This window comes from Leptonychotes weddellii, chromosome 1, assembly GCF_054177405.1.
Source record: "Leptonychotes weddellii isolate Sample4059 chromosome 1, ASM5417740v2, whole genome shotgun sequence".
NCBI classification, from domain to species: domain Eukaryota; kingdom Metazoa; phylum Chordata; class Mammalia; order Carnivora; family Phocidae; genus Leptonychotes; species Leptonychotes weddellii.
The window spans coordinates 26,741,574-26,763,715 of record NC_138369.1 but is presented as its reverse complement, the minus strand read 5'-3'; the positions used below and the strand labels follow the sequence as shown (position 1 = coordinate 26,763,715).

At 47.1% G+C, this 22,142-nt stretch overlaps 2 protein-coding genes across 6 annotated transcripts in view; one reads left to right on the top strand and one right to left on the bottom strand.

The window, feature by feature from the left end:
• Positions 1 to 22,142, top strand: part of THOC7 (THO complex subunit 7) — a 331,341-nt gene that overhangs the window by 168,762 nt on the left and 140,437 nt on the right. The gene's annotated exons all lie outside the window — the stretch shown is intronic.
• Positions 992 to 22,142, bottom strand: part of ATXN7 (ataxin 7) — a 138,864-nt gene continuing 117,713 nt past the window's right edge. For 4 of the 5 annotated variants that reach the window (XM_081801417.1, XM_081801426.1, XM_081801406.1 and 1 more), the window contains 7 exons: positions 21,061 to 21,320; positions 20,296 to 20,378; positions 15,681 to 15,946; positions 13,949 to 14,147; positions 13,471 to 13,592; positions 7,904 to 8,867; positions 1,094 to 5,146 (listed from right to left, as the gene is read on the bottom strand). In XM_081801417.1, coding sequence (XP_081657543.1) covers positions 5,129 to 5,146; positions 7,904 to 8,867; positions 13,471 to 13,592; positions 13,949 to 14,147; positions 15,681 to 15,946; positions 20,296 to 20,378; positions 21,061 to 21,320 — 1,912 coding nt within the window. In that variant the 3' untranslated portion in view covers positions 1,094 to 5,128. Of the gene's footprint in view, positions 5,159 to 7,034; positions 7,090 to 7,903; positions 8,868 to 13,470; positions 13,593 to 13,948; positions 14,148 to 15,680; positions 15,947 to 20,295; positions 20,379 to 21,060; positions 21,321 to 22,142 lie in introns of all 5 variants that reach the window. The other variant, XM_081801434.1, reaches the window with a different exon arrangement.

The window sequence follows — 22,142 nt, the reverse complement described above, 5'->3', positions numbered from 1 at the left end:
GACAGTTACAGTTGGTTAAACTGTATGCTCCTGATGGTGAAGGCCCCATGACTTCAGGTCCTCGACAACCTGGTGCCGACTTCTGCAACCCTTCAGCCCCTCCTTTCCAGAAGCTCCACCCAGAATGGTTCTCTTCCACATTGCTTCCCGCCTGTGCTTGCCCAGTCTGCTCCCTCTGCCGACAATGACCTTCTTACCCTGCCTTCCTGCCAACCCCCCTTCCTTGAATCGGGAGAGTCTCCTGCTGTCCACGGCCAGGTTACCTGCAAGGGAATGGAAGTAAAAAGGGTTAAGAAATTGAGTGAGCCTCTTCCCAGGAAGTTTAAGAAGGACGCCTGAGGCGAAAGGAGCTCCTCAGAAATGATTTTAGGAGTTGATCTAAGGAGGGAATGGGAAGTCCGTGGCGTGGTGGGGGTTGAAACCAGACTGGCTCCTTTGTGTAATATGTGGACATTTTCTCCAACACACAAATCGGTTGCTTCCCTTACTATGTTAAGAAGAGAATAATTTTTAATTTCTTAGAATGATTTGCAAATGGAAACACTGGCCCAGTTTCTACAGATAAAAGATTATGTTGTGCTCTGAATACTACCAAAATGCACTTGCGCTTCCAGGGAGGGAAGTCGTACGTAAAAGCAAGGAAGGGATCACGCTAGCTGTGGAAACAAAACTTACCTCTGGAGAAGAACGAAAACTGACCACACGCCATCAAATCTGCACATAAGCAAGTACAAACAGAACGTGTTTCTCAATCTATCAACTTCCCTTTGTTGACAAACCTGCAATAGTGTTCACAGTTTACCCAGTTATTAATTTCTCCAAAACAAAGCTTTGTGCCCAAGAAGGGAAACATCGTAAGCCCTGTACTTGGCTTACGCAGAAGGGAAGGAAACCAAAGGTGCTTCACAAGGGTGTCTGATGCCAAAAAATGAAGCCAAGTCAGACTAGATTGAAAGGGGTTTAGTATCACGAGGCAGAAACATGTAAAATATTTCATGCAGCCAACCTTATTTATTGAGAAGTCCTAATTTTATTGCCCATTTAGTAACATGTTTGTTCCACAAACTAATTTCTCATAAAGCAAAGCACAACCTTTTCTTATAAATAGTATAAATTATTTTATTTACAGAAACTCGTTACAAAACAAATAGACTATATATTTCTTCTCTTTTAAATATCCAAAGTAATTTTCTATCCCTTGACATTTGTTCATGTTCTATACAGCAGCCAACACAAAGTCCAGCTGAGATGCTCTTGATTACGTGTACAAATTATCAAACTATTCACACATTTTAACACAGGAGATTGCTTTTATAACCAAGCTCAAAGAAACAGCAAAATGCTTTTCACGGCTCTACATTCACACTGACAGTATGTAGTGCTCATTTAAATGATCGGAAAATGCAGAACGTTTTGCACAAAATGTAAAAATGATTATTTTCTGCTAAACAACGAAACTTTTAACAATCATTTTCCAAAGCAGCCCCCCCACCCTCCACCCCCCACCCCCACCCGGACAGAGAGATAGTTAAGAAATTCCTTGGCAACAGAACTCTTGCAGGAAGACAGCTGCCTTTATAAGTTACATTTTTCAAATTATGCATTTTTCAATGTTCTCAGAGGTACTTTGTATTATATTTTTGGAATATAAAATCTTTTAAATATTCTATTTTAAACTCTGTATTTCATGAGTGAGTAACAAAACGGACATATTGTGAAAGTCACTGGCTGACCAAAAGATTTGTAACCCTTGGTGCCACCAGGCAATCCGTCACCAGTTGAATTACTGTGAACCAAAAGGCCTTAATTTTAAAATACCTAATAAAATTACCAGCATTGGTGGTTTTCAACTCCTCACCTAAGATTTTAGAAACAATATTTAGGTGGAAAAAGCAAACTCCAAAAGTTGAACTGAACATTCAAGTCTTTTTAAAGAATCTGTCGAAGCTTAAAACTAGGTTCAGGCACTTTCAGTTTTTCCCGTTAGTTTTAAACCACATCACACATGAACACACACACGTGCTCAGAGTGTGCACATACAAACGCACAGGCACGCACGCGCACTCACACATAAAACACGAACAAAAGAAAAGCAGTGTGTCACTTTGTTACGTGTAGTCTATCGGGAAATCAGGCAACTAGAGAAGCCATGCCCACTTGATCGGCATGAATCCGCTCCCGAGACATTAAAGGGACAAAAAGACTTTCACAGAACAGAGGCATCCCTTAAACTGTAAAGGAGGCAGAATCTAGAACTATTGGCTTGGCAGTGAACCACTTCAAATTATAAAAAGGTATTTACTTTTATTAATTAATAAATAAATACTAGATGATCTCAATTGTACCAAAACAGGATATCAGAAAAAAAGACCTGTGCAAAAATACATATTTAAATATGTACAATTCATTTTTAACAAAATATGTCTTCTGAAATAGGGATACTTCCATATTTATAATAGAACAAGAAATTCCAAAATAAAGATACAAAAGTAGGTTTTGTAGAATTCTTTGTTCATCAATGCAGCACTTTTTTTTTTTTTTTTTGTAGGTTAAGAAAACTGCAGGAGTTGTCATGAAATTCTATTGGAAAGAATATAAAAATTATCTTGGTTTTAAATTGATACCAAAGTCTGTCTAGAAACAACCCAACCACTGCAAATTTGGTTTTTGCAAGTTAATTTAATTCAAAAAAATACTTGTACTCCCGTGTTTTAAATGGTCTTAATTGTTCATTATAATAAAAAGTAGTTGTAGGAGAAAATAAAATATTTCAACAGTCTAAAATTTAATAGCACTGTTCAGAATAGGTCTGTTTGTGGCAGGCAGAATCCAAAATGGCTAATTTCCTAATCCCGATGATCTGTGTACTACCGGGAGACATAATGAAATTCATTTAAAACCTCAGTCTAAGAAATCAAATGATCAACACTCGCTTATCTAAATATCTACATAATTCTGAATCAACTTGCTATCATGGATCTTATTCACATCTTTTGGAACAACATGATCTGTCTATAAATTCCATCGCTAAAAGCAACTTTATTTATATCCATCAAGTCCCCTTGGCTCTGAAAATAAATTCTACCCATAGCCCCATTGCACTTGTCACCAAGGAATCAACTTAAGTACGTTCTGATTCCCTCTTACTTCCGTTCTCTCCCTCCACTGGGATGGAACAACCAGACTGATTTCTCCTAACTACACCAAACTGGCCCTTCCATGCGCTCTCCTTACTAAGCTCTCCTATAGTATCATTTTTTAAAAATATTTACTGATTGCATAATAAGTGAACAAGATACTCTTCTCCCCTTCCTTTAAAAAAAAAAAATCAATATTTTACATCAATTTATAGCTAAAGTATCTGCATATAGCTTTTGTTGTCTTACATAATAATTCTGTAGCAATTCACATTATTAGGCTGGTAACCAAGTATTTACTCATTCTACTTGTTGTTGACTCGAAATTCCCTGAAACTGACGTTTGTAACCCAAGAATTGTAGGGAAAGAAAGGATGCACTGCCTGGCTCTGTCCAGGCCCTGCCCGGAGCAGCGATCAGAGCCCGGGGAAAGGTACCCTGTGGTGATCGGCAACTCTGTGTGTTCTTCTAAGCAAAAGTGCCTGGGTTCTTGTTTCAGGAGCTGTGATCGTGGAATCACCAGTGCCAGTGCCCCAGCTCATCCCCCCAATGCAATGATACCTTCTCAAGCACTGACGTTTTAACACAGGAAGCTCTTTCTTTTGGGATGGGGTACTCAAAAAAATAATAAATAAATAAATAAATAACCCCGAGGGACTCCAGAACTCTCTCTGGAAGACGGCTGGTATTAATCCCCGGGAAGGAGGGTCTGTCGGGCAAGTGTATGCAGCACGTCATCTTTGCCTGGGTATGTGTACACATTTGCCTGCTCCCCTCCCTGGATGCCTGGGGACCCAACGGCATCCCAGGGAACCTGTGGAGAGGAAGGGAGAGCAGACACGCACCAGACGGGGAGTGCTCACAGCAGAAACTGACATGGAGTCCCAGGACAGCAACCACCGAGACTGAGGGTAATGCACACAGTGCCCTGGAAACATTTACATATATTAATGACTTCGTGAATGACAGTTTCTGCTGCATTCTAGTAATTTCACTTTACAAAGGCATTTTTTTTTTTAAAAACAGGAGACTGGCAGGGCAACCAACCCAATCTGCCTTATTGTACAACATGAAAACTTAAAGGATAAAAAATTCCACCTCTTTGGAAATCTTGGAAAAACATTTCCCCCATAGTGATTTTATCTACCCACCCCCCACCCCCGTCCCCCAACCAAAATTTGGCTTTCCATTATCAAAACTAGTTTGCATTTGCATTTTCTTAAAAAAAAAAAAAATCACATAGAATGAAAAGTACCTTGAAAAGTAAGCCTCTACAATGTGGTATACTTGCTCTCTGGGTGTCGATGGCTTTAAACCAGTTTGTAAGTTAGAAACTTTTGACAGCTTCTTACCCCAAATTACTTGCAAAAAGCTGGGGGAAAATACAGGCTATTTTGTCATGATGCCTCGTGCTAACGTCCATATTCCCTTCCCGGAACATTGCTATAAAAACCTGACAGCACATGCCTTCTCCGGAGGGTTGCTCAGGGCGCAGCTCTGCTCTCCTCTGGAAGGCGTCTCCAGATGGGGGACCTAACTGCTGGAGGGTGACCTACAGAAGACAGTGTAAAAAAAGAACTGGGACGGGAAGGGGGAAGAAGGGAGAAAAGTCTACAGTAATGCTCTTGCCAAGACATTCTTTCGCCCCGCCAATCTACTCAAAGAGTGGCTCCATGATTTACTGCAAGTTAAAAAAAACAAAGCAACAACTTCTCACAGATTGGTAGCAAGCAGTCCAGACCACGTTAACACTGACAGAAGCAATTCGGTGGCTGAACTTGATCCAGTGTCCTTTACACGTACTCACTGCTACAGACATAGCTTCAGGGAAATCCTCGTTACAACAACAGCCCGGCAGATTTCTACCCTCGAAGCCCACAGGAGGTTGGGAAAACAGACTCAAAGGCATCGTGGAGTCCATAGTGCTGAGTGGAGGTGTAACTTGTCGTCAAAAGTGTCCAGATTATTCCTCCCCGCGCTATTTTCAGCTGTCAGGGACGTGCCTTTGGCTTTCAAAAAAGAGGGGGTAGGGAAACAATGAAAAGGTAAGTAAGCAGCTGCACGCGGCACCGCCCTGACGCCCAACAGAGCATCCCGAGGCCACACGCTCCGCTCTCTCTGGCGCTGGGTGACGCCAGGAGCACTGGCCACGCAACCTGGCCTTAGCTTTCAACTGCCTGCCTTGGGCACAATCATTCTAAACCGCTGACTTTGAGAAGACCGTCCAGAAGGGAAGCAGGCCAGGTTTCTAGCTCAGAGAAAAGGCTCTCATGTTTGCCTTCTGGTTTTATTTACTGATTTCATTTCCTTGAAGGTCTTCCAGGTTGTCAGCTGAGAACTGAACAAGGTCGTATGGGGTAGCACACGCAGGTGCCCGTGCCTGGGGTGGGGGAACTCAGGCCCCTAGTGACCCACAGTGAGCTGTTGAAGTCCTGGGCGGAGAGGCCACAAGCAGACTGCAGGGCGGATGGGGGAAGCTGCCAAGCCCCATCTGCCAGGCTTCCCAGTACAGCCCACCACGCCCACATTCCCTGGTTTAGGGGTCTTCAACCAGCTCAGTTTTCTGTTTTAAAATCAGCTCCACAAGGGGTGGCCAGGTGGCAGAGTCGGTTAAGCGTCCGACTCTCGGTTTGGGCTCAGGTGCTGATCTTGGGGTCATGGGATCGAGCTCTGTGTCGGGCTCAACCCTTCGCATGGAGTCTGCTTGAGATTCTCTCTCTCCCTCTGCCCCACCCCACCAACCTAAAAAATAAATTAATTAAATCTTAAAATCAGCTCCCCAAGATACAGGGAGGTGAGGTTCCTACTCTTCTAAGTGTAGCGATCTCTACAGCATTTTGGAGTCATGGATACCTTTGAGATCCTGATGAAAGCTATAGGATCCCTCCTGCAGATAAATGAGCACAGACACTAAAAATACCCAACACTTTTTTGGGGGTTCACCGATCCTCCAATCTCTAGCCATGCCCCCCCCCCTTAAGATTTATGCAGCATAATGAAGTTTTCTACCGCACGGGGGAAATCTACCAAATCCACACTTAAGTTGAAACTAATTTTAAGAACCCAAACTCAGACTGTTTGTCCTAGTGGGACAGGGCCCTCCCCAATGGTGGGCATCAGAAGTGCAAACTGGCAGCTCATGAGCCAGACATGGTCAGGAGATGCGTGGGCTGTACGAGATTTCAAAACAACACACTACATAACTTTTAAACATGGCCAAATTTCTCATGCCAGGTCCAGATCTGCAGTTTCTTTGAAATGGGTGACAGGTTTCTGGGAGCACCTGCTCTGTGTAGATGGGCTCCTACTCCCTCGTTTTCCACAAGCACTGTTAATCTCCGCTGAGCCCACCAGCCTCCTCCCCTCCTTTCTGTGACTTGTGGGCACTAAGGGCTGGCAGCGCTGTCTGTGGGAAGACAGGTGCACGCAGTAAAAGAACGTGTGGGGCATCGCAACACAAGGGAACACCCCTCCCTCAGGTTCACAGAAACTACCCTCAGAAGGAAGTTTTTAAAGGATGGCTGGCTAAACCACTTCCTGCAGTATTTGCACTGAATTTTTATGCTGATAAACTATAATGAATAACTACAAACCAAGTGGTGAAAGCTCATTTTCACATGTCCAGGGACCCCTTGCTCAAACAGCCAAGCAACATATAAACAGCCCCTATAGACCTGAGGCTCAAAGAGAAGAATTTAAACAGTTGCTACTTAAATTCACGGATAAATCTTTTCCCCACACCTTTGGCAGTGGGTATTCATTCACACAGATAGTGGAGGGAACTCTATTGCTGTAAGAAACTTCCTGGTATTTTCTGAACAATCCTAACCTGCCAGTTGAGTTGAATTCTGCAGAGGAGGAAGCCAACAGAACAGAACAGCTTTGCACCGTACCTCAGGGCTCTGGGGGGTGCTGCTGACATCCCCGAGTGCAGGCAAGGAGAGGAGACACGCTGATGAGTGAAGTAACAAGAGGAGAGATGAACAGGCACTTAGAGCAAAGGAGGCTGGAGGAAGGAGCTCCAGGAGAAGAGGGTGAGGGGACGACGGGAACTGGGGGGGAAGGGAAGGGCGGGGACCAGAGAGCGCAAGACAGAGAGTCACGGGTCATTATGAATCTGACACCCAGTTAGCCACCGCTCTACAGATGGGCCTGCATTCACATTTCTTCACTTAAATGAGATTTTGGTCTTTGTCTCTACCCACACTTACTGCTGCTTCCTTGCCTCCCTGGAAAACTGGGCGAAAAGATAAGGAGAGAGTTAACCGGAAAATCCGAAGTCCTTTGGTGGGAAAATTATTAAAAGGTCTTTCTTTCAAAAATTTAACCCATCCCTTTCTAGATCAGTGTGCTTGCAGGCCAGCTTTCTTCAGAGGAACAAACGAGAGAACCAGTCCCCAGGCACGCACGGCCTGCATCCTCCCCGAACGGTGTCCCAGGACGCGCGCGCCCCTGGGGCCCGTACCCCTTAGCTGCGGCGGGCCCCCTGCTGTCACGCAGGATGGCTTCTGTGGCCCTAGCTACTAAAGTGCACTACGTGGTTTCCTGACCCAGGAGCATCTTCCAAGTCCTAGGAAATTCTGGCAGAGAAACGCTGTTTTACCTTCACATGGCCACAAGCTCTTCCTTTTTGAAAAGAGACCACGAAGCTGGACACGTGTTTACAGGCAAACCAACCAACCCCAGCACACCGATCTCCGGGCTGGCCGAAGAACTCGAGGGGGAGGAAGTGGGCCTCCCCACCGGGCTCACGGTCCCTTTCCTACCTGATGAGGGAGGGAACTGTTCGTCAGTCCTGGGGGCCCCGGGCTGGCGCCCGCATGCTTCATGTGCACATTGTTGGCGGCTGGCAATCTGGCAACCTTCGTGGGTTTGGCGCCGCCGGAGCCGGGCGAGCACTTTCTCTTCTTTCCTAGCAGTCTGTCCAGGGGAGTGTGAGCGTGTGAGCAACTGCCGTGGCAGCTGACGGGCAGCTCGCTCGACTGGTGAATGAACGGGCCGAGAGAAAGCGTGGAGTCACTGCTGTTCACCATCACACTCATCCTCTTGATGGACTCAGCGGGGCTCCCCCCCGGGGGGCCCCTCCCTGACTGGTCGTGCCGGACACTCGCGGAGTTCGCCTTATTTACCACACAGTTGAGGCCCACGCCGTGGGAAGATGTTACCGTGGAGGGGTAGGGAGGCCCAGAGTGCGCCACACAGTTCTTGCGAAAAGACTCCATGGAATGAGAAGAAGCGGAGGAGGAGGAGGAGGAGGAGGAAGAGTGAACTAACAGCGGGGAGCTGTTTTTGCGTTTCTTTCCTGAGCCGCCGCTGGTACCGCTACTGGCATTGTGACAGTTAGTGCTGTTACCAGAAGGCTCCTTGGGCCTTAATGACTTGCTGGATTTCAACTTCTGAGGTTTCCTGGACATCGGGGAGGAGGGCACTGAGGAAAGGCCAGAGGGGGTGGAGGGGGACGAGGATGAAGAGGACACTTGTCTGGATTGCATACTGCACACAGGATCCATTGCCCCAGAGGCGGCAGGCTGTGCATTTAGTGTGGTTCCATGAGCTGGTACCGATCTGCTGTTTGGGGAGATGCAGGTGGCCGAGAGCAGGACGGGGGATGTCGACACAGTGGCTGTGGCCAGACAGCCAACCCCACATTGTGCTGTCGGCACCGAGTTCGTCCGATGGGGAACACGTGTGGAGACGGGGGGTGTGGCGCTGGGCACCGGGGGAATTTTCCTGCAAAGAGAGAGGACAGTGAGTAACCATCGCCACAGCCACTCACGGAAGCTTTCAGATGGACGTGCTCTTCACCCCTGGCACTGAGCAGCACACACCTGTCAGAGGGATCCATCTGAAATGCACAGCCCGTCCTTCCTGCCACTTCTCTCCTTCAAATTCCTTCATGCCTTCCTCGGGCTCTCTGAATAATGGTCTGTAAAGCATGCGTGCCTCACTCCCTGCCGGTCCCCAGCCTCACACTGCCTCCTCCCATCTCTCCCCCCCAACCCCCGCGCCTCCCAGTTCCCAGATTCCACCCACCGACCTTGCTTACGTCGCAAAACAGGTCTGGACGTGAGGCACTGTCTATCTGCCGCCTACAACGCTCTGACCCCATATTCTGCTCACCCTTCAGTTTCAGACCATCATCACTTTCTTACAAAATCTGTCCTGATCATCCGGACTTGCTTGGTCCTCCAGAGACTCATGCTGCCTGTTCCCAGACTTGGGGGCACGCAAAGCAGTTTCCATGTGTGACTGCTGATCACGGTCTAACTTCCCTACAGACAGAGCAGTCCACAGCGTATTTATAACTGTACCCCAGTGCCCAGCACAGTGCCAGGAATACAGAAGGCAGGCAAATGTTGAGGGAATTCATGAATAAATGTGAAAAAAGGAAGGGCACAGAGATTTAATAGCAACTGCTAGGTGCTACCTACAGGCTTGAATCACAACTCCCGGGGCTTCCAATCACAGTATTGGAAAAAGGTATTCTGTTAATAATGTCTGGGCTAAGTACCTATCTGAAGATGAGTCATTCAAATGGCAAACCAGGGAGGTCCCCTTTTGGTTTTGCTCTGATTTTAAAATATGAGAGCATCTAAATTTCAAAAACCCCTATGGCAGAACTAACACCCAGGTGACAACACAGAAAACAGCCTGAATGGAAGGCAAGTGTCCAGACCGGACCGCTCCTGACTTTATGGGGCAGCTCTGGCAGATCCAGTCACTGCACCAGCTGGGGCTCCAACTCCTCATCTGCCAAATGAGAGGTGTCCTCAACTGCTGCTAAAGTGCTTTCCAGATGCTTTGTAAGGCCTATAGCTTTTAATAAAAGCAACTACTGACTGTATTTGTACCAGCCGTAACCACCCCATTCAGGAGTGTCGTTCTGGCCCCAGAGACCAGTGCATCCAGACTGACCACACCCAAATCCCTGTAGGGCAGGGTCCAGACATGAGAAGTTTCTCAATCTCTGGGAGATTCCAAAATGAAGCAAAAACTGAGAAGCGGGGCTCTATCCCCATGCTTATCACGGAGGACAGATACGGACGTTATCTGAAAGGCTTATGAGAAATGAAGAGTCCCTGCACCCCACCCCGACCTACTGCATCAGAATCTGCATCTCAACAAGATCCCCAGGCAATCTGTGGGCACTGGCACCTCTGGGAAGCCCTGCTCTGAAGGTAGGGGTGTAGCACCGCTCCTGCTCACTGGGTGCAGTGGCCCCTCACGGCCACCAGGGGGGCTTAGGGAGACGAAGCCTAAAGACGAGGCTGCTGGAACTAAATCCTGGAAAAAGGAAAAGCTTCCAGACAGGGAGAGATGCGGAGCTCTCTGCACAACATACTGGTTCCTGGTAAAAAAAGCTCTTTTAAGTCATTCATTACCTTTCGTATAAAAACAAGACAAAGAATATGTAGTCGTACTGACTTATGTCTGTATAAGTGAACTCTGTAAAGATATACAAGCAATTAATAAAAATGCTTCTGTCCGTGGAGGGGTGGGGTGGGAAATAGGAATGTGGGGGTCAGGGAGAGTAAAACTCTGAACTGTATACCTCTTTACATTCATTCTTCTTTTTTTTTTTTACCCCAGTGAATTGATTACCAATCTAAAAAATTAAGTACCATTGCCCACCACTCTACTCCCCCCCAGTGCCCACCCGCCGCCAAAGAAAAACCCTTTGCTAAGGATCCCATCCCTTCCTTAGGATGTGTGGAATAGAGGTCCCCAATCAACAGCAGACAAGCAGTTGAAAGAAATCACAGGAGCTCAGAACTGGCCTTTGGGGTCATGGCCACGCTCCAGAGGAAATTCTGGTCTAATTTCCCCAGTGTTCAGACTCCATACACTGAAGATGACTTATTTCACTGACATACTCAAATCCCATTTCCACTTATCCCCAAATTAACCATAACAAGTAACTACTGGGTAAAGGACTGAGAAGGCTGCCACTGAAAGTGGAAGACCTCCTGAAAGGGAAGACTTTTGGCTGAGCCAGTAGGATGGGACCTGGACCACTCTGGGAGTTTCCTTGAGTAAGTCAAAGATGCCACCTGAGGACTGTTCCTGAACTGAGAAGTGCTGAGCTCCTTCCAGCGAATCTCAGGGGCTGCCTGAGAAGCTCGCCTGCATTGCCTGGCCTCATTCCCGGCACCTCTCTCTGAGCTCCTGTCTGCCCCAGGCCTGTGTGCCAGCTCATCACTGAGCAAAACGTCTCTCTGTTGTACTGGCTTTTTTAAAACCAAAGTTCATGTTAACAGAAAGGCATGATTTCCTCCTTGCTGGGATCAAGTGGTTGATGAGGCAGTCAGCCTCTGACAGAAAAAAGAGACCATGGAGACAACCTCATGATTCTGCGTCTTCAAGAGGTCATGGCACAAAGACAAAAACCTCCCCACAGCAGCCACTATGAACCGAAACCATATTCACCCCAACTGCTGGACATAAACCACTTATCAGTATAATGGGAATAAGGCCTTCTGAGGACCCTGCTAAACTCTTAGAAGGACACTAAATCCACAGCTTGGGGAGCTCAATGAACTCTTCAAGTCCTAACAGATCGTCTGAAGAAATAAGCAGCTGAGATTTCACCTATTTGGGGGTTTTCTGATGTGGAGAGACCCCCAGAATCCCAACAAACCAGTGTCCGGACTCATTTTTCTAAGCAAAGACCAAGTTCCTTCATAAAGAGGGAAGAGGAGTCTCTTATCTAAATAAAAGACCAGGGAGAAATGTGAACTAGAAAAGCAGAGCAGCACTGCTCTGGGTCTAATTTTCTAAGAGAATAAATGCAAGTCCTATTAATGATCATGAAGCTAGTTCAGACTGTGGACTATCTGAGGCCTCGGACCAGCTTCCTCTGACTTTATGAGGAAACCAAGGCAGTAAGGCAAATGGATGTACTGGCAGAGTCCACTCAGGAAGGCACTAGTAAATGATGCCCAAATGGAGAATATGGAATGACATGTGGATGACTGGACAGCCCCCTTCCTTTAGCAAAACTCAAGGTTTCCCAAAGTAGGTTCCACCCAACATTAGTTCCCTAAGATGCTCCCCTAAAAGAGGTTCCCAGGTCAAAAGAACTTGGGAGATATTCCACATTATACATGATCTCCCCTGCTTTGAGAGTTACAATGAACAGTGTGCCCCCCTGAAAGGCTCTGAGAAGTCCTGCAATAATGAAAACGATTTCACTTCAGAAAAAGCTGAGCCTTTTGGCCATGAAACTCTTCTTCCACTTAAAATCCCATGTAGGAAACACTAGCACACATTGTGGCTCACAAGATGACTGTCTTATCTCATGCTGTAAACCAGAGAACATGGCTCCTCTTCCTGAAACCTTCGGCAGCTCCCTACTGCACTCAGAATCAATTTCAGGGTCATTTGGCCCCTGCCAGCTTCTTGAGTTTCATCTTAGAGCATGCTCGCTTTCTTGTTTTTTCTCAAACAAGCCACGACCTTTTCTGACTCAAGACCTTGACACATACGGTTCTTTCTGCCTAGAGCCCGCTCTACCCCACCATCCCATGGCCGCTCTTTCTCATCCATCCATCTTAGCTCAAGGACGCCTCTTCAGCAAGCCCTTCCCTGAATCCCTCTGGCTTCTTGTTTTCCCATCGCAGCTCTCTGTTAGGAACCAACCCGCCTCTGGATCCAAATCCTGGCCCTACTCACCAACTTGCTGTGTGACCTTGCTTTTTGGTTTCATTAGGTAAAAGAGGGATAATCAAGGTCCCCCGAGACGGCATATTGTGAAAATTAAAAATCTAAGTTGTCTGGCATACAGTAAGCTCTCAGTAAGTGTCAGTGATTCTTGCTGCTTCCATGATCTCCCTTCTGACAAGCTATAACCTCTCCTGATTTTCTGCTTAGTGGTTTTTGTTTCCCCCGACATGTGGGAGTCCCTCTGTCTGGAACCACAGCACCCAGAGCAAGACCTATTTGCTGAAAGAGTGAATGAATGAATGATGAGGGGGCCTTCTCAGGGACAGTCAAAGGCCATGTTTTCATTTTAGATAAGCTTATCTTGTGGCGCCTGGGTGGCTCAGTCAGTTGAGTGTCTGACTCTTGATTTCGGCTCAGGTCATGGTCTTAGGGTCGTGGGATCAAGCCCCGCGTCGGGCTCCGGGCTCAGTGGGGAGTCTGCTTGAGATTCTCTCCCCTCCCCCTCTGCCCCTCCCCCTACTCGCTGGAAAATAAATAAATTTTTAGATAAGCTTATTAAATCATCATCATCATCATTATCAAATCAGTCCCATAAGAAACAGAGAGGATGCAGCACCGGGTAAAGTCGGTCCCCTCTCCGCACCCCAGAGGTGGTGGGACAGGCACTCACTTCCACAGCTGCGCGTTCAGATGCTTCTCCACCATGAGGTTGAGGGCGCAGCGAAGCCGGTTCCACCTGGAGTCAAACACGTAATAGCCTCTTCCAATCTGCCGGCTCCCGAATGTGCAAAACTGCAAGAGAGAGCACAACCGCACGTGCTTGCTCACTCCGACAGGAGCACCGGTGGTGAGGGTTCTTTCTCCTTCAGGAAAGGAGCTAACCGTCAAAGAGCTTACTCTGAGTATCGTAGGCTGTGAAGCATGAGAGTGAAGATGCCTAGCCCTGAGTTTCATGGAAGAGAAAGGGAGAAGAGGTGTCCCAGGAGAGAGTGCATGCCGCCTCTGGGGCGCCCTGTTCTGAGCTGCTCTCACACCTTGACCACGTCTCCCACACGTATGGGCATGCCAAGGCCCCTGGCACGCCCCCCTGCAGTGCCCTGTCCCTGCTGCGTGGGGAGGGTCAACACGGGGGTACATGTGGAACTTACAGATGCTGGCTGAGGATGATGACCTGAATAATGACAGTCCAGTTTTTCAACAGACTCTTCTTTGTCATCGCCTTCTCCCTCCTCACTGGATAACCGAGAAGCTGGCTCAGTGGCAGGCAGGGGAGGGTGTGGAGATTCATGGACTGGAGGAGGGTCAATGGGGGCACTCCCACCTTGCTGAGCAGGGCAGCCTGGAGGCCTTGGTGAGTAGAAAGTGCAGCACCAATCAGATCACACATCTGGGAATCAGCCGCCTTAACCCAGATACAACAACGTGTCTGAGACCACCTAGGGAGTCCTGGGGTCCCCCACTAGCACTGGGGGCAACAGATGCTGATCAGGTGGCCGGGGAGCGAAGAATCCACTCTCCTGAACCGCACGACGTCACATGAAGCTGTCTGCCAGATCTACCCAAAGGTAACTTGTAAATGGTTCTCCTTTCTATAGCTGATCGAATGGCCCGGGGCCTCTTCCTATTCTCCCCAAAGAACAGGAAATAGAAGTGGAACTTAAGAGAAGTCTTTCTTTGATTCCTCTTCAAATTTCACCTGGACTTGGGTTACTGAGGCAATAAATGAGGTTACTGGCAACGTGCTCTAACCCTGAGAGGGACAGGAGGTGATAAGAGGAGGAGGCAGCATGACCACGTGATGTGGAAAATCTACGGCCTACAACTCAGGGGCAGTACTGTAGGTTTCCTACATATATGAATGCCTGGTGATTCTAGAATTAAGCTTACTTTTTTATAGACGGAAAAATTTCAACGAGAAGATGGCCAGAGAAAGGACTTGCCACGGAACGGCCAGCCTGGGCTTGGCCACGTTCTGGGGTGCCGCCTCCCACTGCTCCCCCACCACACTGCTCACAGACCAGAGGGCCCGTGTTGGGAGTGGCTCGACTACACACGTGGGTTTCCGTGGGCAGCCACTTCTACCCCGATGCGACCATGTCAAGGAAAAGGCACAAGGGGGGAAAGGTTGGGCACAGCAACCAGGGCCTGGCACGTTCCTAAGCAGAAGCCCTTGCTGCCGGTGTCCGACAGGGCAGACCCTCATTCTCTATACCTTTCTCTTTCCCTTCCCTCTAGAAATTGGGGACAAAGTCCTTCACTTCAACTTCGTTAAATCTACAAGCACAAACACACATATATCCAAGTCCACCTTCACTGTCTCCGAGGAACGTACATTAAGTTCTTGTGAAACACTCTGAGATCCATCGCTTACGAAACGGCTGAAACGCCTAATACACGGTTAGGCCCAGGTCTCGAATGAATGAATGAAAAAACGGGTTGATAAATGGATGCTGTAAAAACTCAGGCAGAATGCCCATCCCCAGCAAGGACTCCCATGGCTGTGTTTTGCAAGAAGTGAGACAAGCGAATGGCAATCTGCTGCCAAAGCCATGTGAGATATTCCAGGCACTAACCTGCAGTCAGGACCCGAGTCTCAGCCCTGCTCAATGGGGTTAAGAGACCCCTGAAGCTGAGCAGGGGTGGAGATGATCATTCTCGCTTCATTCTGCTGCTTGCATTTGGCCAAGAAGAGCCCTGGTTGAAACTTACTGATGAACTCAACAATTTTTTTTCCTTAAATTAAAACCCAATCAGAGAAATCTCTCATCTTCTTAGAGTGAGCCTGATGCACACTCCTCGACATCATGACTACACTGGGGTTTTGTAGCGTCTGCAAGTCTGTTCTCTGAAGGAGGGAGAGCGCTGGAGGATTTGGCTTACCTTGGAAGACTGGGGGTGTGAGGTTTAGGTTTACTAGCTACGAAAGGCTTTGATTCAGAAGGAATCACTCCGTGAGAGTTTTGGTGTGGCTCCTGTGAAGGTCTAGGAGGGGCGGGCTGCGGGTCCCTGAGAGGCTGCGTTGGTTGCTGAGAGTCCGGATGGCGAATCGATTCCTTTTCCCTGGTTTTGTTTTTGTGCTCGGCTAATAACACATCAAATCGTTTTCTTCTACCCTGGACAGCCCTCCGCTGAGTTAAGGAATGTGTCTACAGACCAAAAAAATACAAAAACTGAGGAATCTCATCAATAACTGTTTCTCTGTCATATATCCAAAAACACCATTCCCAATTTAAAACAAACAAAACAAAACAAAACAATCTGGACCATTAGCATAGTTAAAGGCTGCTCACCATTTGATAAGCTAAAAATCACAGGAGTGTGACCTTTTGTCTTTTGCTAGAATAGAATCCAGGCTCCAAATATATGAGAATGTGGTGCTGTTACTTCTACCAGGAGAAAGGAGGAATGTTAGCTGTGCCACCTGGTATGTAAGTGAATGGCAAACAGTAGAAACAAACAGGTGTTAGGGACTCATGCTTCGTGCCATTGTAACAGCTTATTTATCGGGGCTCTTACCAACTCAAGCAGAAAAATCCCTCTTTGGGCTATTTAGATTTTAAATATTAAAAGGGATAAAACGCTTATGCCATAAAAATGTACCAGAGGGGTGCCTGGCGGGCTCAGTCAGTAGAGCGTGAGACTCTTGATCTTGGGGTTGTGAGTTCAAGCCCCACACTGGGCGTAGAGCTTACTTTAAAAAAATGTATCAGGGACTCCTTTCTCAGTAACAGCCAGAGAATAAAAATTAGACAAGTGTTTCTCTCTATTCCCGTGAAAATGCCAAGTCAGGAGAGAGAGTGGCTCAAAACATCCTGGAGGTGGGGAGTGCTTTGGCAGAGGAAGCCTGGACAGAAGCAAAGACTACAAGGCCAAGAGGAGTGAGGTGTGAACCGGAGGAGATGAAGCAGAGTCAATCCCTATAAACAGACACTCACTATGCAAATCAAGAAAATGGGACCGACCGCATTTCTGGATCTTAAGACAACATCTCATTTCAGAATTAGGCAATGGGCACACTGAGAAAAAGAAGGTCAATCCCGAGGTGTATCTTATAAAAAATGTCTATACTCCAAATGCATTTGATAATTCCTCTTTTTGTTTGTTTGTTTGTTTTTTAAGGCTCACTCAGGGCTAATACTATTCCTAGAAGAAGATAAAGTCAAATTAACTGACTATTCCCTACTGCTGGGGTCTTAGTCTATAAAAAATGTAAGGAGACAGTGGCCACAAATCACATACTGCAAATACAAGTTAATTCATCTACAGATTTCCTCCACTCTTTTATGTTACAAAAGTAATGCAAATGTACTTTGTCTGTGTTTATGGCCTTATACATTATACAAATGTGTTATTGCTCTAGAAGTTTAGAGGCTTGATTTGAAGAATAACCAGATTTCCATAGAGTTCCCTCACCATCAGAACTCTTCAGGGCTACGCAAGTATCACAGGACAAAGATTGGGTATGTAACTAGGCTCCTGTCCCCCCTCACCCCCCCCGCCCCACTCCTTTGGTACCAAGTACCTCCCCTCCTGCTTCTGCTCCTCAGCCTCCTGGCGGCCCTTTCAGACCCGAACGTATGTCTATTCCGCCCCATCACTGAATATTTACACAGGCTGCTTCCTTGGTTTCTCCCACCCCTTTTTGCCCAGTTAAATCCTGTGGATTTCAGCCCAGTATTCCTATGGCAAAGGAGACGCGAGACTTCCCTGGCTCAATCCCCTACTGAAGGCTGCCATAACATAGGCTTCCTTCCTGTTTATTACTCATCAGTGGTAACTTCACACATGTACGAATGATTATGAAGGTAACCTCCCTCTCGTTCACGAGACCGTAAGCCCCTCAAGGCTAGGGGCTGTGCCTTGATTCTGTTAAAGCCTGTATCTACTGAGACCCAGAATGGGGCCTGTGCTCAAATATGTGCAATCAACTTTCCACAATGACTGATGGGGCAAGGAAACCAGAGCCAAATTTCATCTGCGTGGAGGACAGAGAGGACATGAAACAGGACATCAGACAGCCAAGGAAGTGAGGGGACCGAGAGGGTGGCAGGCAGACAAAGGGGACGAGCGACAGGGGCGCCTGGGTGGCTCAGTCGTTAAGCGTCTGCCTTCGGCTCAGGTCATGATCCCGGGGTCCTGGGATCGAGCCCCGCATCGGGCTCCCTGCTCCGCGGGAAGCCTGTTTCTCCCTCTCCCCCTGCTTGTGATCCTGCTCTCACTGTGTCTCTGTCAAATAAATAAATAAAATCTTTAAAAAAAAAAAAAAAAAAAGGGGACGAGCGACAGACTGGGCAGCAGCAGGTCCCCAGACCCTGAAGAGGAAGGACTACGTTCTCGGTCTGAGGCAGGACAGACCTGGGCGGGAAGGTGGGAGATGCTCAGCGGGGAGGCCCTCAAGCACGGGCAGCCCTCCACAGCTTAAGAGATGCAGGCCAAAATGGAGGCAGGGAGCGGGAGAAGCAGCGGCAAACAGAACACAGGAGGAGAGGAAGGGCCACCTGTGAAAGGACAGGCCTGCCACCTCTCTGCTGACCTGGGACACGCCAGGGCTACAGATGCAAACTAACATGAAGGCAGGCCCCGCACCGTGCTACGCAGACGACACCCTTCACAGAACACACGGAGAGCACACACGACTTGAAAAGGAACACGGGACGACAATGCAGGACCCGTATGAGGTCTGTTCACCGTCAATAAAGGCTCAGAGAGAAGGCTAGTCAATCCTGCACATTATGAATTGATAAAGCTTTTGGTCCACTGGCATGCCCCGGAGATGATTAAAGGCAAGCCTTTTGGATAAAGCAAGCATTCTTCATCGACCACAGGCACCCTAATACTGAGAGATCCAGGGTCCTGAGAGCTAGGGAGGCGGCAAGAGAGCCGAGAGCAGGCGGCAGGCTGAGTGGGACCAGGCCGTGGTACCCGGCCGAGGCTTGTGCTTGCAAACTCCCAACGGGGCAGCTGCAGCGGGCCACGGTTCTCCAGAGCTCGAAGGGCTACCTTCCAACAACACACGGTGCTCTATGTTCAACTAATGTTATATAAAATAAAAGCAGTTTGGCCGGAGAAAGGAGATTTTAGCCTAGGGAATTCAAGGGTCAGGGGCTTGGGGTGAAGATATGTGCGAACCCCTGAGACAGAATGCAAAATTCAGAATATATATGTGTATACAGGTATTTTTCCTTGGGGAAAATGATCTGTGATTTTTTTTTTTTAAGTTAGATATTTAAAGGAGCTGTTGGCCGCCTTTCCTTAAAAGCTTCAAAACCACTGTTGTAGGATAAAATCTACATGCTAAAATTAAATTAGAAATTTTTTTTTTTTTTTAAAGATTTTATTTATTTATTTGAGACAGAGAGAATGAGAGACAAAGAGCATGAGAGGGAGGAGGGTCAGAGGGAGAAGCAGACTCCCCGCCAAGCAGGGAGCCCGATGCGGGACTCGATCCAGGGACTCCAGGATCATGACCTGAGCCGAAGGCAGCCGCTCAACCAACTGAGCCACCCAGGCGCCCTTAAATTAGAAATTTAAACTGAAATAAGAACCACTTAAAACAACATTTCCACTTTCTGAAGATTTTAACATTCCTCCACTGTTAGGGGGTGGAGTTGGGCCTGAAGTCCTTTATTCAAACATAATCTTTGGCAAAATTTAAAATAATACACCAAAAATTTTATTAAATTTTTAGAACACTCATTTTTGTAATTCTTACCCCCTTCTCCAAACAAGTGTTTTTACAAAATTACTTTAAAGCAATGATTCTCAATAGTTTTTGAACCCTTCTGAAGGGTAGCTGGGGACATTCTCCGGAGAAAGGCACATAAGCACATTTGCTCATTTATGCAGGGGGTCCACTGAAGCCACTCCACAGCAACTCCAACTGTACAGCAAATACACCACCTTCTTATTAGCATACCGGCATTTTAAGGGAAAACTCAGGACAGAAAGGAGGATTATAATATTTTCTTCACTTAGTAAGATTGTATATTATCTAGTATTTTCTTAGAACTGGAAAAATGAGTCTATCTCAAAATCAGAGGATTTTAAAGTGGCTCTTTAAGAACCACATACTACACAAGCATTTTAAAGAATATTCACACATAGGCAAAGGAAATTTCTGGACTTGTTTTAAGTCCATACAATTTAAACCACAGTAAAGGGTAGCCTCTCACATTAAATTTCTCTGCAGAAATACTAACAGTCTTTGAAAATAACAGACTGATTAGGAAAGAACACTATTCCCCTGGGTATGACACTGGAAGCTCACTGGGGGCAAAATGCCTCTTACGATTGCAGCTTATCACAGAAGATATCACATTTTCTGGACTGCAGGCATTCTTCATCCAAGCCCAGCCATCCCCTCGTTTACAATCCCCTCAGAACAATGCACAGAGCAGATCCCCTCCAGGTTCAAGTGACTTGAGGGGCCATGCCACGGACCCCAGCTCCTTGTGCTTACCGGAGAGTTTCCAGTCCTGTCCAGGAGGCCACCTACCTTGCATGTCAAAGAGCGGGTGCAGGGCTTCTTGGTGTCGAGGTCGATGACCCCGCAGTGGATGTCAGGGTCAAACTCTCTTTCTGTCAAAAGCACACAGACATTACCATGGGCTCACCAAACATTCCTTCCTTTATTTTGAAAACAAAAGGAGCAATCTCAAAACAGACAAATTATAACTTGAATAAAATCTACGACATCATCAATAAGTATAAACTCTACAACACGTGAGCCCTGCAAAGCAGCGGACACCACAAAGAGAGCGGGGGACTATCGCCATCACTTGACAGGAAAGAGAGTGTGCAAGTCAGCACTACCACACCACTCCATTCACAAAGACACCCCGAGAAAGCTAGTTTTACAGCACCTACAGACCCATGTACTTTTAAAAGCAAGAGTGAAGAGAACAGACATTGTACTTAAGGAACTTCCTCCTAAAGCTGAAGCTGACCAGTCTTTTTTATTTTTTTTTTAAATATTTTATTTATTTATTTGACAGAAAGAGAGTGAGAGAAGGAACACAAGCAGGGGGAGTGGGAGAGGGAGAAGCAGGCTTCCCGCCGAGCAGGGAGCCTGACGTGGGGCTCGATCCCAGGACCCTGGGATCATGATCTGAGCTGAAGGCAGACGCTTAATGACTGAGCCACCCAGGCGCCCGAAGCTGACCAGTCTTAAAGAGAGGACTGACAGACAGCAGCCCATCTGCTCCCTCATGAATGCCCAATTAATATACAGAGAACATTAAGACAAAAAATGTGAAGTTACCTGATAATCTCTTATTTAAAAATTTCCTGTTATTGGAATTATCTTCAGACTTCTTTTCCAGAGTGGATGCTGCAGGAAGCCCTTTGCCATTCAGAATCTGTCCAGGTGAAGGCAAGGTTGGCTTTGGTATTGAGGAGCAGTTAAGGCCAGGCTTGACTGAGGAACTCACAGTAGCAGGACAGGTGGGCCCCACCGCAGATTTCAGTAGTGTGCCATCCATCTTCGGATGAATCTTTTCCACTTTGACAGAGGGCGTCATGCTGTCAGAGGGGGGGGCAGAACATCAGCCCCTGAGGGTCCCATAGCCCCACGGAAGTGGGGAACTAGAGGGCAGAGGGCAGAGCCTCCATTTACCCATGCACTGCACAGAGCTAGGGCCCCAAAGGAAACTTACGAAAATGTGTTGGGACTACCCAGAAAACTCAGGAAGATTCGTGATGATTCAGTCTCTAAGCCCTCCTGGTGAAGCAAAAAGCTCCAGTGGACCGTCGGATTTACCTGGTCTTTCATCATCCAGGACAATCTTACACATGAGGCTATGGGAGACCTACACCTGATACCCAACTCAATTCCTGCAAGCAGCAGAACATAAAAAGGTCTAAAGGGACCAAAGACTACCTGCAAAACCTTTAGAGAATATCTTTTGAGAACTATCATTTTTAAGAAAGTATTCATCAAAATTAAGTAAAGTGAGTGAACAAGGAAAGAATAATTAGAATTAGAGAATATGTCCAAGAAACGTCTCTGTGGACATGCAAGAATTCAAATGAGCCTAACCGTATCGCCGAGAAGAGGCTTTTTGCCCCTGTCAATGAAGGAGACGGATGTTTAATTAGTTGTGTGATGTGTCACTGAAGTGCTAATTCTCCAGTCTCTGAGTTTCTATAATAAGAGCGCAGAAGTCAAGTGTCTGGACACAGCTGGTGAGTCCCGAACACCTGGGCCACTAATAAAGAACTGTGTTTTCTGGGAATCTTACATTATCATTCGGGTAGCAAATGTTGGTACAAAGCTAACAGTCGGCCTGGTCCGCCTCTAAAGCCCAGCTCTGTCCAAATAAAGAAGATGTGGATTGATGAGGT